Source organism: Myxine glutinosa, chromosome 5, assembly GCF_964187855.1.
Source record: "Myxine glutinosa chromosome 5, kmMyxGlut1.1, whole genome shotgun sequence".
NCBI classification, from domain to species: Eukaryota; Metazoa; Chordata; class Myxini; order Myxiniformes; family Myxinidae; genus Myxine; species Myxine glutinosa.
The window spans coordinates 126798464-126814944 of NC_136265.1; the positions used below are offsets into that span (position 1 = coordinate 126798464).

Below are 16481 nucleotides of genomic sequence, written 5' to 3' on the forward strand. Positions count from 1 at the left end.
ACGCAAACTCGGTCTCATGACCCTGGTACAGTGGGTGACGTCCTTTGTTTGCAATACACCTTTGCAGGTGTGAGCTTGAAAGCTTCGGTGATGTTTGCGGTGCCCCATTACCTTCGTCTCCTCTCATACCGTAACAGGAGGTACCTTTGACGTCTCGTTTGTGCCTATCTATTTATTATGTACGTAAATATGGCAGAAATTGAACCTCCCAGCTCGATTGACAGGTAATTAATAGGTAGACTCCTCACCCAGTCCCTTACCTGTTATCTCGTTTACATGACCATGCTGACATTTACACCCATAGTTTGAAACAATGTTTAGTTATACAGGTAAACAATATTTTTTTTAACTGAAAAACGGTAAGAATAAGAGTGACGATCTTTTTACTCTGATGAAGCAATGAAGGGTGAATGGTCGAAACGTGAAGCGCTCACCTCTTCTCATGACTTTGTTGATTAATATCTACGAGTACGTATTTTATAGACGTTTACGGATACTGGAGTCAAAGGCATTTGTTTTCTGTTGAAGAGTTAATTTCGGTTTCGTGCTTACATTGGCCCCGCCCATTCCCTTCCTGCAAATCCGACGTCACGTTAAAGACGCGAAGTCGGGAAAGCGCGTCGGTTGGTGACGCAGGGACGCGGGCGGTTTCCTATTGGTCGGCGCCCCGTTCAAACGTACCGCGCATGCGCAGTACACGATTTTTCGCGCCGTGGGCGCCACCATTTTGGCTCGTCCCCGTCGGAACTCGGTGGAACGCTCGGCATTCGCGACCACGCTGGGTGCGGTCGAGCTCTACGGACCGCTTTGCATGGATCCTCGGCTCGCGTGGCTGCAGCCTGAGCAACTGGGCCCCGCGAACGCTCTGTGGATGCAAGTGTGGGAAACGACGCAGGGAGTCGGGGGTTTGAACCTGTACCTGCAGACGGGCGCCATGCGGCGACACGACGATTTCCTCGCTCTGCAGGCCGCCGCCTCGGAGGGCCCGGCCGAGGTCCGAGCAGGCCTGGGGAAGCGCAAGCGGGATACTCGGGCCTGTACGAACGGCGTGCACTTGGCTTTGCTCACCGTGGCTGGAGGGATGCCCTGGAAAGTGCGACGTTACGTGGATGGAGTGCTCGGGTGAGTGCATACGGTCAATGTGATTCCCGTCGGGTGGGGGGTGCGTGTGGGTGGGTGTTGGACCGAAGTATTTTGGGGTCTCGTTTTCCGTAGGCCCAGGTATAGAATGTCACCAATAAGGTGGATTCGTACATCGTTGGGTTGTTCCACGTGATGTTTTGGACCAATGAGCATCGTGCTTTGAGATCTTCTCAGGAAACTTTTCTTTTCCATGCGATTTAAGTGATCGGTTTTCCTTTTCCCGAGTTTGAGCGGGTTTGTCCGTCGGCGTTCCCATCTGAACCCTTGACTGGCGACGCCGGCAGCCCCGGTTCCGGTGCTCCACACGTGACGCCACATGTTTTATCCATCGTGTTACTCAAGTCCCGTGATTGATGTCCGTGTGGGAGCGTCTCCATGACACCGAGATCGCGAGCACAGGGTGCAGGAGGGACGCCATTGGGCTCATCGAAGCGTGCGCAATGGTTGCCAACCTATGGTTTTCGTCCGTGCTTTTTGTAAAATGCTCAGCGTCAAGGTACGACGCAGCACGTAGCATTTATTTATTTTAGTTGGTCGTTTTTGTTGTGACTCGTCCTGGATTCGAACCTCCGACATTCCCGCACTGAGCAGATGTCGAGGGCCAAAAAAAAGTAATTGAATTGCACAAAAACAAACAAACATTAATCGCTTCGGCGGAGATATCTGGAGTAACCAAATGGCGATTGTGTTTCTCGTGACGTAACAAGGCGGGAAACTGCTGATTGGCTGTGCGAGACGAGCTTCTCGTGACGTGGTGACAAGGCGGAAACTGCTGATTGGCTGTGCGAGACGAGCTTCTCGTGACGTGGAAACAAGGCGGGAAACTGCTGATTGGCTGTGCGAGACGAGCTTCTCGTGACGTGGTAACAAGGTGGGAAACTGCTGATTGGCTGTGCGAGACGAGCTTCTCGTGACGTGGTAACAAGGCGGGAAACTGCTGATTGGCTGTGCGAGACGAGCTTGTCGTGACGTGGTAACAAGGTGGGAAACTGCTGATTGGCTGTGCGAGACGAGCTTCTCGTGACGTGGTAACAAGGCGGGAAACTGCTAATTGGCTGTGCGAGACGAGCTTCTCGTGACGTGGTAACAAGGCGGGAAACTGCTAATTGGCTGTGCGAGACGAGCTTCTCGTGACGTGGTGACAAGGCGGGAAACTGCTGATTGGCTGTGCGAGACGAGCTTGTCGTGACGTGGTGACAAGGCGGGAAACTGCTGATTGGCTGTGCGAGACGAGCTTGTCGTGACGTGGTAACAAGGTGGGAAACTGCTGATTGGCTGTGCGAGACGAGCTTCTCGTGACGTGGTAACAAGGTGGGAAACTGCTGATTGGCTGTGCGAGATGAGCATGTTGTGACGTAACAAGGCGGGAAACTGCTGATTGGCTGTGCGAGACGAGCTTGTCGTGACGTGGTAACAAGGTGGGAAACTGCTGATTGGCTGTGCGAGACGAGCTTCTCGTGATGTGGTAACAAGGCGGGAAACTGCTGATTGGCTGTGCGAGATGAGCATGTTGTGACGTAACAAGGCGGAAAACTGCTGATTGGCTGTGCGAGACGAGCTTTATTACGTGTTTTATGGCTGTGAGGTGTTTTCAATTTTGTGATAGTGAGGTGTTTTTATTACGTGTTTTATGGTGGAGAGGTGTTTTCAATTTCGTGGTGGTGAGGTGTTTTTATTACGTGTTTTATGGTGGTGAGGTGTTTTGAATTATGTGGTGGTGAGGTGTAATCGTCCCAAACTTCCAGTCTGCACCTACCCATCGTGTGTGTGTGTGTGTGTGTGTGTGTGTGTGTGTGTGTGTGTGTGTGTGTGTGTGTGTGTGTGTGTGTGTGTGTGTGTGTGTGTGTGTGTGTGTGTGTGTGTGTGTGTGTGTGTGTGTGTGTGTGTGTGTGTGTGTGTGTGTGTGTGTGTGTGTGTGTGTGTGTGTGTGTGTGTGTGTGTGTGTGTGTGTGTGTGTGTTTAGTATATATATATTTAGTATATATATATTTAGTACTAGCTGAGGTGCCCGGGTTGAATAAGAATAATACAAATATATGATGAAAAGAACATGTATATTTTACAGCAATATCACAGTACATTTCCTACATGACGTTTTGTCAATTTTCAATTTCTCAAACCTCTTGGTATACAACATTTCTGGTTTTCTTACGTGGTGCCAAGACATAAAGATTGCTTGGTTTTCCAACCCTTGAGCAGCCCACGCACAGCTGGCCATGGAAGTACCCGGCACTGCCGGGCGGGGGAAGCGAGGGGAAGCGAGGGGAGGAGGAAGGGGGAAGGGGAGGGGAGGGAAACTGGGGGGGGGAGGGGAGCGGAGGGGAGGGGAGGGAGGAGAGGGGAACGGGGGGGGGGGGGAGGAGAGGGTGGGGAGGGGAGAAGAGGAGGGGGGAGAAGAGGAGGGAGGGAGGGGGAGGAGGAGGAGAGGGGAGGGGGGAGTGGAGGGGGAGTGAGAGGGGGAGGGGAGGGGGGAGGAGGAGTGGAGGTGGAGGGGGGGGGAGGTGAGGGGGAGTGGAGGGGGAGGAGGGAGGGGAAGGGGGGAGAGGAGAGTGAGGGAGGGGAGGGGGGAACGGCTAGCTTGGCAAGCGATAGCAGGCTTTTTATTTTTACCTCAATGAGGGCTATATATATAGTCCGTGCTTGGAGCCTTCAAGTTCAACATAGTTTTTTTAATGAAAAATAATGCAGATGTATAACAATCCACCAATGCAAGTTCAGAAATGAATGCAGATCCTTTACTTTGCGATACAAACGCAATTCCCGCCATTTCCACTCATGATCGAGGCCTCCACAGTGACCGCGCCTCTTCCTCCTCCTACAACTTCGTCTCACTTCTTTCATTCAAAATGCACGAAATTCTGCCGCATGAAATTATGTAGAGGCCTCGTCGGGGGGGGGGGGGGGATATAAGGTAGATAAGGAAGGCGTTGTAACAGAAGAATCAAAATAAAAGTGGAAGAACATAAGGAAATGGGAGCTATTCTGGACCCACAGCCAAACCCGACAAACCATTGCAATACACCCCGAACGTCTAGCGCCGCCACAAACTACACCATGGAATTGCAGCTGGCGCGGTTTTTTAAACCATTGATATTAAAATAAAACGTAGCCTAAAACCACCAGGATTTTATGCTGATTCCGAATCTGTGTCTAAAACTTTTCTCCGATGTGTAGTTCTTGAGTTATAAGCGGACATACAGACAGACAGACACACACACACACACACACACACACACAGACCTTTATATATAGAGATATATATATATATATTTAGTATATATATATATATTTAGTATATATATATATATTTAGTATATATATATATATTTAGTATATATATATATTTAGTATATATATATATATTTAGTATATATATATATTTAGTATATATATATTTAGTGTATATATATATATATATTTAGTATATATATATTTAGTATATATATATATATATATATATATTTAGTATATATATATATATATTTAGTATATATATATATATATTTAGTATATATATATATATATATATTTAGTATATATATATATATATATATTTAGTATATATTATATATATATATATATATTTAGTATATATATATATATATATATATATTTAGTATATATATATATATATATATATATTTAGTATATATATATATATATATATTTAGTATATATATATATATATATATTTAGTATATATATATATATATATATTTAGTATATATATATATATATATATTTAGTATATATATATATATATATATATTTAGTATATATATATATATATATATTTAGTATATATATATATATATATTTAGTATATATATATATATATTTAGTATATATATATATATTTAGTATATATATATATATATTTAGTATATATATATATATATATATATTTAGTATATATATATATTTAGTATATATATATATATATTTAGTATATATATATATATATTTAGTATATATATATATATATATTAGCATATATGTATACTAGCAGAAGTACCCGGCGTTGCCAGGCAGGGGAGGAGGGGGAGGGGAGGAGGGGAGGGAAGGGGGGGTGAGGTGTCGGAGGGAGGTGGGGAGGGGAGATGAGGAGGGGAGGGGGGAGGGGGGAGGCAGGGGAAGGGAGGGGGTTCATATATATGCTGGTGGGTGAATGTGGCGTTCATCACGTTTCCGAGGTAAGTGTGATGCTGATCAGGAAGAAGAAGAAGCCGTACCACCAACTTTGTACACTTCCAGAATTTTGATTTATTTGTATTCAAATGTCTGGTGATTTTTTGTTTTTTTATGCGAATGTGTACTTGTATATATCTTTCATTAATTAAAAAAGGCTTAGTCACTATCCAGCGATTTATTTATTTAAAAAAAGAAAAACTGCAAAAAGACTTTTTTTTTTTCTTTTTTTTTTTGGTGTAAAACACTCCCAGGCAATCACTGATGAACCTCTGAAAATTTGCCGACGATCCGTTTGGCCATCTCTGAGGAAAAATGGCGACACAGACACAGACAGACAATCTCTCTTATATAGTACAGCTTTCTTATATAGGGCTTCGCTGGGTCCTCCCGGACACAATGCCCCTCGGACAGGAACCAAGCCCTGCATAATAATTTAAGAAGGGCGATGTTTACATAAAATGATAGTTTCAAAAATGTATTAATGTACACATAACATCAGAATCTATATTCTCACAATCGCAACACACCAGACATGCAGTCTTCCATGTGTGAACTCGTAGACAAATTCAATTTTTTTAATGTTTATACATGGTAACCTGACTCGCTCGCTAGCCAGATGAAGATCCTGAACGACTCTGCAATCAAACAAACGACGTCTTGCTAATGCCACGGCGTGGGCATGGCCAACGTGGCCTCATCCTCCCAGGTGATTGGCTAACTTGCTCGCGAGCCTGACGAAGATCCTGAGCGAGCCATAAAAGGTAACCGATAACATTCAAATTGATGGCGCAGGCAGTGATGTGTATAGGTGGTTGGGGCCTAGTGCCCTCTTCCTTGCAAACTTGAAAATTGTCACGTGATCGCTCTGAGCTGTGGCAGAGGCAGCGGCTGTAATGTTCAGAACCCAATCGGAAATGCGCTAAGTTATGGCTAGCAATATGGATCTAAAGATGAAAGAAAAAAAAAACAAGGCCTCGGACAAACTTTGGACAGACCCCCCTCCCTCCCCCCCCCTCCCCCCCCCCACCCCCCCACACACAGGAGCCTCGACCCCCGTACATTCGCAGAGAGTGTAAACAGGCAGGGTATCGGGCAACTTGAACTTGGCAGCCTGGCCTGGCTCATACGTCCAAACTTCATTCTTCAGACGCTGGTGACCAGGCTGCCGCTGATAATCCCCACATAATCCCAATGCAGCCTGCGTGGAAGTGTAGCCACTGATCTATAGTTTAGCAGGCAGCGTGGAGTCTGGTGGCGAGGATGGAACATCACGTGATCGCTCTGAGCGAATCGGCGAGCTGCTCTGGCACAGGCTGAGATCAGTGTATAATTTTCTTCGCTGAAATGCGCTAAGTTAAATATGAATAAAAAATATGGATGTCGTCATCGGAGGTCATTTTTAGGTCGGCCATGTACTTCCCAGGCCCAATGGCCATGTCTATGCCAAAAATCAAGTACGTGAGCCTCTCCGTTTAGGAGTCTATAGGTAACACACACGCACACACACGCACACACACGCACACACACTCACTCACTCACTCACTCACACACTTTTATTTTTATAGATGTATATTAGCATATATGCATATATATAAGCATATATGTATATATAATTGTATATATATATAATAGCTCGATACATGTTTGTTTGTTTACATATTTTTAAGTGTTTTTTTTTTTTTTTACAGCTGAATCGTAGCATCTGGAGGTCCCAAGTTTTGGGTGCCGGTACTTCAGTATCTGTGAGAAATAATTATAAGCTACCACACGTTGGCCTTGATGTCCGTTTTGGCCACCAAAGGTCGCTATAATTGTGATGGGATGTGGGGCCAGGCGGTGCTGCTGTCGGCTCGCAGGCAAATTGGCCCTTGAGGCCAATAACCCCATAGCTTTTCAGTGTCCATAACCATATCTGAGGGTGGGAGAAGAACCCATTTATCTCTGTAAATGTGTGTTGTATCCGGCACGACAAATCATCATCTTTTGTCAGGAAAGATTGAAAAACTTGATAACATGCATTGCGTCGATGTTGAAATCTGAATCGGAATAATTCGAAATTTTCAAAATGTTTAATGTCGCTCATTTTAAGCGGCAGTTCAAACCAAAGACTCCAACACGGAGCTTCAAAGAGAAGCGGGAGTGTTTTTTATTTTATTTTAATTTTTCCTCGTGATGTGAATAAGCAGCAAGGATGGTTGATAAAGGTGATGTTAGCTACTTCCAAACATATGATGGAAGATGACCTCGGGCAAAGTATTGGGCGAATAGAGCAGAATGTTTGAAGTACAACATACTTTTGCTTTAGATTTAAATCAGTCAGTGAAGCGAAGGGGTCTTTTGCTTTAGATTAAGTCAGTCAGCGAAGCGAAGGGGACTTTTGCTTTGGATTAAATCAGTCGGTGAAGCGAAGGGGACTATTGCTTTAGCTTAAATCAGTCAGCGAAGCGAAGGGCACTTTTGCTTTAGCTTAAATCAGTCAGTGAAGCGAAGGGGACTTTTGCTTTAGATTAGATCAGTCAGCGAATCGAAGGGGTCTTTTGCTTTAGATTAAATCAGTCAGCGAAGTGAAGGGGACTTTTGTTTCAGCTTAAATCAGTCAGCGAATCGAAGGGGACTTTTGCTTTAGATTAAATCAGTCAGCAAATCGAAGGGGACTTTTGCTTTAGCTTAAATCAGTCAGCGAAGCGAAGGGGACTTTTGCTTTAGCTTAAATCAGTCAGCGAAGCGAAGGGGACTTTTGCTTTAGATTAAATCAGTCAGCGAATCGAAGGGGACTATTGCTTTAGCTTAAATCAGTCGGTGAAGCGAAGGGGACTTTTGCTTTAGCTTAAATCAGTCGGCGAAGCGAAGGGGACTTTTGCTCTAGATTAAACCCGTCAGCGAAATGAAGGGGACTTTTGCTCTGGATTAAATCAGTCAGCAAATCGAAGGGGACTTTTGCTTTAGCTTAAAGCAGTCAGCGAATCGAAGGGGACTTTTGCTCTAGATTAAACCCGTCAGCGAGACGAAGGGTACTTTTGCTCTGGATTAAATCAGTCAGCGAAGCGAAGGGGATTTTTGCTTTAGATTAAATGTAAGCGAAGCGAAGGGGACTTTTGCCTTAGATTAAATGAGTCGGCGAATCGAAGGGGACTTTTGCTTTAGATTAAATCATTCAGTGAAGCGAAGGGGACTTTTGCTTTAGATTAAATCATTCAGCGAAGCGATGGGACCTTTTGCTCGAGATTAAATGTCAGCGAAGCGAAGGGGACTTTTGCTGCTAATACTATAATTTTAGACGGGTATGTTTGTCTTTGCGACTTGACTGGTTTGCCCCACTCCTGGACTGAATGAGGTTAAAAACTGGTATTTGTACTCGAGGTGGTTAAAAAAAAAAAGCATCAATAGTATTGTGTGTTAATTGTGGAGGGTTTCTTTCTGTGTAAATACCTGTACAGTCATGGCCAAAAATATTGGCACCCTTGCACTTATTTCAAATAACTCGCAATTCTTTCTAAAAATAGGTTGAAATTGACGAAAGTATTTGGTCCCCACAATTCTTTATTTCACTGTTAATATTACAGAACCTTTGTTTTTCATTCAGAACTTAATGTATCCTTTTAAATCAGAAAATAAAAAAATGGCATTGACAAAATTATTGACACCCGAGAATTAATATTTGGTAGCACAGAATTTGGACAAAATAACTGCAGTCAAGCGCTTCCCATAGCCATGAATGAGATTCCTCCACCTTTCTACTTGCACTTTGGCCTACTCTTCTTGTGCAAACTGCTCTAGTTCTCCCAGATTTGAAGGGTGCGTTCTCCCAACTGCTATTTTCAGATCTCCCCACAGGTGTTCAATGGGATTTAGATCTGGACTCATTTCTGGCCACTTCAGAACAGTCTAACGTTTTGTCTTGAACCATTCCTGGTTGCTTCTTGAAGTGTTTGAGGTCATTGTCCTGCTGAAAGACCCAGGAACTTCGACTGAGACCCACCTTTTTGACACTGGGTTGAACATTGCGCTCCAAAATGCCTTTGTAATCTCCTTATTTCATTATACCATGCACACATTCAAGGCACCCAGTGCCAGAGGTAGCACAGCAACCCCAAAACATCACTGCACCTCCTCCATGTTTGACTGTAGGGAAGGTGTTCTTTTCTTTGAAGTCTTCATTTTGTTTTCTGTAAACATGGAGATGAAGTGCTTTCACAAAAAAACGCTAATTTGGTCTCATCTGTCCACATGACATTCTCTCAGAAGGATTTTGGCTTGTTCAGGTGTGTTTTGGCAAACTCCAGTCGGGCTTTCTTATGTTTTTCTCAGCAGTGGGGTCCTCCTGGGTCTCCTACCATAGAACCCCCTTTCATTGAGTTGGTGATGGATGGTGCAAGTTTAAACTGTCGTACCTTGTGTCTGAAGGTCAGCTTGAATCTGTCTGGGAGTTGATTGAGGTGCTTTCTCCACCATTCGAAACAATCCTTCGCTGCAATTTTCGATCAAGTTTTCTCTTTCGGCCACGTCCAGGGAGGTTGGCTATAGTGCAATGGGCCTTAAACTTCCGGATAACATTGCGTACCGTGGACACAGGAACATCAAGGTCTCTGGAGATGGACTTGTAGCCTTGAGATTGTCCATGCTTGGCTACAATCTTGTGTTTAACCTCCTCAGATAATTCTCTGGTTTTCTTTTCTCCATGCTCATTGCAGTACACACAGTGACACTAAACAGCAGAATGACTCCTTTTCTCCATTCAAACTGGTTGAATGAGTGATTTTTATATTGCAGGTGAGTTCAATTCCAAAGTGAAGGAGAATCACCTGCTTGAAATCTAATTATTTCGAACAACTTCTAAAAGGTGCCGAAAATATTATCCTGCCAATTTTCGGATTTCTATGTGGAATAAGCTAAGATTTAGTAATTTTTTCAGCTTTTTTTGTTTTGTTCCACTGCAAACCAAAGAAATACATATGTGGATACGAAAATATTGTTACGGTTCTCTCGCCGGCCTTCTCCCCTTATCAAGGGGGGATTAATCCCCTTGTCTTTACTGGGCCTAGCGGAACCGGGGCTTGCGACGTCCCTTCTGGACAGCGCAAAATAGGGTTTCGGGACCAAATTCTCGCTCGTACCTAAGTACTCGCTCTGCCCTGGAAGCAAGGAAACAAGCCTTGCACGAACCACGTGAGGTTGGAGTACGCCGAGCGGTTTGCGTACACGTGAGCCGCGCTGTCTTAATTAATGGAACCCGATTGGAGCGATCTTATTCGTGCCACGCTTAGCCAAATGGAGAAATCACGGGAATGATCGAATTCAGAAGAAAGGAAGAACAGATAGGTTTAATTACACGTATATACAGTTCAGGACGAAGAGACACAGAGCAATCCTTATACAGTCTTAATTACCCCAGAGACAACGGGCCCGTCTCACTCACACTCACATGGGGTATTGCAGACGGGCAGGTGTTCCCCAGCACGGCCAAGGATGGTCCTCGTCCAGCTCTCCACGGTCCCCGGCACGTCCGCGAAGATGATCAGCGAAGGCAGGGCCACGTGGCGTGTCTCTCGAGCAAAGGCGATATATCGGGGCGAACGGTAGGGAGGACTTTTACGGCAAAGGGCAGGACGGCTTTTACGGCGAAGGGCGGTTACTCAGCCTCGTTCACTCGCTTGGCTGAAATGCGCAAGTTCGTTATAAACGCGCCTGGCTGCGCCCGCGTATATCTAGCGACCGACTCTTCTTCCTCACTTCACTGGGTGTTGGCTAGCGCGCGCGTTCTTATGCGATGGTCAAGTTCATCAAGCGGTGCAATGCGAGTTCTCTCATCACAAGCTCCCCGATGCCAGTCCTCCGCTTTAGTCCTCTCTTCCCTCTGCAAGTCCTGTTGAGGGCTTTGCGCATCGGGTAAAATAGGCCCGCACCACGAACCTTCTGGAACTCACCAGACTCTTCTCACCACGCCCTCTGACGCAACCACCTCTGAGCTCTGATTGGTGGCTCATGCTTACCCTCATCGCCTCCGCCGCCCCCGCCCCCGACCTCAACGCCGCCCCCACCTTTTTAGGCTTACCTCGTGTTAACTCGACTAGTGAGCAAGCAAAGGGCAGCGAAATGGATCACGCCTGCAGAGGTAGAATGGTTTGCAGAAGTGGGGTCTATTCTCCTGTCTTTACACAACGCAGAATTAACACTGGAAAGGGCCTACTCTCACACATACTAAGAAATAACTATACTACAAATGAGGCTACATGTTGCTTGTGTGATTATTATATCTATGGGGGGCAACCTTTAACCTTTATTGAGCTCACTGTACACATCTCAAAACCGTAGCAATATTTTTTTATTTCAGCAATTTTCTGGAAGAAATGATGCATTATTTGAAAAAAGTGCAACGGTGCCAATTTTTTTGACCACGACTATGTATGTACTTTTGGCATAGCATCGCTCCCAGTGGGAGGAGGTATTTGTGTACATTTGTACTTTATGTGAGGTTAAGGTGTTTTCTCATGGTATTGACATCAATCCAAGGTGATCACTGTAAAAGGGAGGTAAGGAATGGACACCTTCACTCTTTCAGCTGTTTAGTCCATGGCAAAGGGAGAAACTGCTCCCAATTCATTATTACGATCTTTACAGACATTGATAGTTCACTTTTTCTCCTCTTTTCCGTGAGGTATTTGACGCTCGGCCTTTGGGTTTTGGCCAATGTACGGTCCAGGCCGAGGTTGTTGAGCATTTTGTTTGTCCACCCATGTCCATCGATTCTTCATATTTTCTTCCTTGTTGTCGCCGCCACTGAAGGTCGACCGTGTTTGTTTTCAAACCTGTTTGTCTCTGTTTGGCTGTGAACGGGATATCTCAAAAAGTTGTGGACTGATTCGGATAATATTTGGTGGGTGTGTTGGTTAGGTGACAAGAACAAGCCGGTTAGACTTTGGCTCAGGTGCGAATCCTGATCCGGCCTATCGGTGGGATACAAAATGTAAACTGTTCAGCCTGGCGGAGGGAGGTATGTGCTCTACGGAGCGCCGTTCTCATTCTGTATTGTAATTGTACAATTTCTGGATGTATCGATTGTTAATATAGTAATTCCATATTAAAATGAAGGATCTCCCAAGGCTACTGCTATTTGGTGATGCTACAATAACATCCCGACCCAATTATTCCCACCTCGTGGTGTCAGCCAAGGACTGGAACACTGCAACAAGTGTTTTGACAGATCTCAATTTTGCATTTTTACAAATTATTTTCAAATCCAGCACCAATGGTGACCAAGCTGATCATCCTTCATTTTGGCTCCACTGAGATTTAGCATTTATAATGAGCTTGCATGTTTGCATTGATGTAACTTAAGTGCGAAGTGCTCGATCTCTGGTGTCCTCATGTTGATCTCTTTACTTGTTTTGATCAAAATTATCTCATTTTTTTTATTTTTAAAAGTAAGTGCTTGTCCTTGTTGCATCGTTTGCCGAAAGTTGTTTGGTCGCTATGATGAAATTGTAAGGCCTGACCAGCTGGTTCGTGAAAGATTTGGGCCAACTTCCCCTGGCCATACCTACAAGTGGGAATCATAGTGGCCATTAAAGAAGAAGAATGTACTGTGCCGATTTGCGTGTCTTCAAACATTATAACCACCTTGTCATTCCTCTATGACTAAAAGGAGACGCATCCGTCTGTCTGTCACATTTTATTCTAACGGGTTCCTACTCTTTTAGAATAACAAAAATGCTGCCGTTGGAAAGCTAACGATTTATTTCCTTGTTTGGAAAAGTAGTAAACTATTTGGAGCAAAACTTTGTGTCCGTTTCGTCATACGAATGCCTGTTTTGAAATCTCTCCTTTCCGGGAGGGAAGAGGAAGAAGCAGGACCTTGAGCTTTAATGTTGTGATTCCAATCATACGACGGCAGGAACCCTTTAGAAATAGTTTGGCGGACGTGTAAGGAGCACGAAAAATTATAGATGGTTATACAAATCAAAACTATAGGGAAATATACAAACGACAACAGGCATTTTATGGCCATTTTCCCTGCCAGAGCGGGGGTTAGCCTTGTGGGCCCCATGACGATCTTCTCCATTTTGCCCTATTTTCTGCATTTTCCCTCGTTAACCCCTTTGCCCGCATTTCTTCTTCCACCACATTTAGCCAAGTCTTTCTCGGTCTTCCTCATCCTCTACTTCTACATTCATTTCCATCATTCTTCTCAACCAGACACTTTCATCCTTCCTCAACACATCACCAAACGATCTCAACCTGTTTCTCTTCACAGCATCCATCACAGGCCCTATTCCCATCATTTTTCACAATTCATCATTTGTCTTCCTCTCTCTCTCAACGATACTCCGCACATCCACCGCCGAACCATTTGCCTTTCCAGCCTTCGTTGCTGCTCTATGTTCATTACCCATGTCTCGCTCCCATAAATCATAACACTTCTCACACATGCAGCATACACCTTTCCCTTCAGCTTCAACGACACTCCCCTCCTCGTCAGCACGCCACTCAGTTCCCGAAACTTCTTCCATGCACATCTCACTCTAGCAACCGTTGCCGAGTCTGATCCACCTTCTTCATTCATCACGTCTCCGAGGGAGCAAAATGTTTTCACACCTTCCAGCTTCACGCCGTCTCCATGATCCAACTCAACATTTCCTCCATCTGCAGCTCCCTTTGTGCACACCTTACACCTGAATGTAGCTGCCACACTGGTTAATGACCCTCTCAGACCACTACATTTTTGATGAACCCACTCAGCGCACATTGTGCATTAAATGGAGTTCACTCCGACACCCGTCCTGCACACAGCACAGGGCCACTTCCCAGTTCTTTCCACCTTACCACATGCTTTACCACTTGCCATCACCTTCGTTTTTCCGATATTCACTTTCAGACCTTTTGTCTCCATACATTCCTTCCACTTGTTCATCTTCTCCTTCAGTCCATCCATACTTTCCGCAATCAACACCAGATCATCTGCATACAACAACTCCCACGGTAAACCCTCCTTTACATTCCGAGCCAGCACCTCAATCACAGCTACAAATAGTAGTGGACTTGGTACCGACCCCTGATGCACTTCCACCTTCACCTCAAACTCACCACTGTTCCCGTCCTTCGTCCTTACAGCTGTGCGCGCTCTCGTACATTGCCATCACTACTGTGATCAACCATTCCTCCACTCCTAACTTCCTCAATGCCCATGTCTCTACTTCGCATGGAACCCTATCAAATGCTTGCTCCATATCAACAAACCCAATAAACAACTTCTTCCTCTTCTTCATATACTTCTCCTGCAACTGCCTTACAATAAAAAGCGAGTTTGTCGTTCCTCTTCCTGGCATAATTCCAAACTGCATTTTGTCGATTTTCACTTTCTTCCTTATCCTCTTCTCCAACACCCTTGCCAATACCTTCATTCCATGCTCCAATAACTTTGTCGCTCGATACGAGCCGAAGTCCAGAGGGTCACCTTTCCCCTTGTATAGAGGGACGAGGGTACTCAGTTCCCAATCCACTGGAATGCGGCCTTCTTTCACCACCAGATTACAGATCTCTGGCATTCTCTTCATACCCCAACTTCCCGCTGCCTTCAACATATCTCCCACAACTCCCTTCGGCCCTCCCGCTTTTATACTCTTCATTGCTTTTATCGCTTCCTCAAATTCATTCTCGGTTATCTTCTCTGCCGGTCCTAACACTGGGTTACTCTCGATGTTGCCGTCACATTAATTCTCTGCATTCAACAGCATTTCCATATCTCTTCCATCTTCCTTTAATTCCATCTAGGCCCACAACGATTTGTCCCAATTCATCCTTCATGCAACTCACCCCCATCACATCACACCTCTCTTTTGCTATCTGCTTTGCAATCCTGAATACCGCTCTCTGACCCTCTTCCGATCCAAGCGTTCTCCGAACATCTTCCTGCATGCATCCTGTGCCTTTGCTACGTCTTTCTTAGCTGCCTTATAACTTTCATGCTATGCCTCTTCTGCCCCCGTACCATTCACCTTCTGCCACTCCTTGAACTTCTTCCTCTTCTCGCCAATCCTCTTTCCAACTTCATCATCCCACCACCATGTTTCTGAGTGCCACGGTGGTCCTTTTGTCCATCCACATACCTCACCAACGTCTCCCAACAGAACTATCTTTCATTGACATCCAACCACTTTCAAGCTCAACCACATCATCCTCTGCCATACTCAGCCTCTCTTTTAATGCCTCCCTCACTGTCACCTCTTTCAACCTCCACACCTTCATTCTCGGTTGGTACTTCACCCGCCGAGCTCTCCTCGCACCTTTAACCCTTATGTTGCAGACAACCAAGTGGTGCTGTGAAACAGCCTCCTCCCCCGGGATCACCTTTGTGTCCCGGAGGTACCCCCTATCTCGCCTACACACCATCAGGTAGTCGACGGTTGTCGTCGCCCCACCTGACGTGTATGTAACAAGCTTATTATCCTCTTTCTGGAACTGAGTATTACAAATCAACAAATCAGCTCCATCAGCAAACTCCAAAATCCTTTCACCTTCTCCATTTCTCACACCATATCCGTCACCCCCATGAACTCCCTCAAAACCATCTATAATCCTTCCCACATGTCCATTTAGGTCTTCTCCTACCACAACATGCATTTTAAGCCATTTTTCCTGCTAGAGCGGGGGTTATCCTTGCGGTCCCCATGACAATCTTCTCCATTTTGCCCTATTTTCTGCATCTCTCCTTGTTAACCCCCTTGCCCGCATTTCTTCTTCCACCATCTTTAGCCAAGTCTTTCTCGGTCTTCCCCGTCCTCGACTTCCTTCTACATTCATTTCCATCACTCTTCTCAACCAGTCACTTTCATCCTTCCTCAACACATGACCAAACCATCTCAACCTGTTTCTCTTCACAGCATCCATCACAGGCTCTATTCCCATCATTTTTCGCAATTCATCATTTGTCTTCCTCTCTCTCAACGATACTCCGCACATCCACCGAACCATTCGCATTTCCACCCTTTCCAACCTTCATTGCTCTCATTACCCACACAGCGATACGGTGTACCTATTCTAAACCGGGGTGCACACCCGATGGAAATATAATGGAAATGGAATAGATGGAAATAACAGGAAAAACGATGGAGCACAACGATGGTGACGGTAACAGCTGCAACAACTACGTG

General features: G+C 45.0%; 1 protein-coding gene across 2 annotated transcripts in view; it reads left to right on the forward strand.

Annotated features, from left to right (window-relative positions):
- The first annotated feature begins 698 nt into the window (after window positions 1–698).
- LOC137427121 (terminal nucleotidyltransferase 4B) overlaps window positions 699–16481 on the forward strand; it is a 59179-nt gene continuing 43396 nt past the window's right edge. Inside the window, exon 1 of one of the 2 annotated variants that reach the window (XM_068116305.2) lies at window positions 699–1122. In XM_068116305.2, the coding sequence (XP_067972406.1) occupies window positions 812–1122 (311 nt within the window). In that variant the 5' untranslated portion in view covers window positions 699–811. The remainder of the gene's footprint in view (window positions 1123–16481) is intronic. The other variant, XM_068116306.2, reaches the window with a different exon arrangement.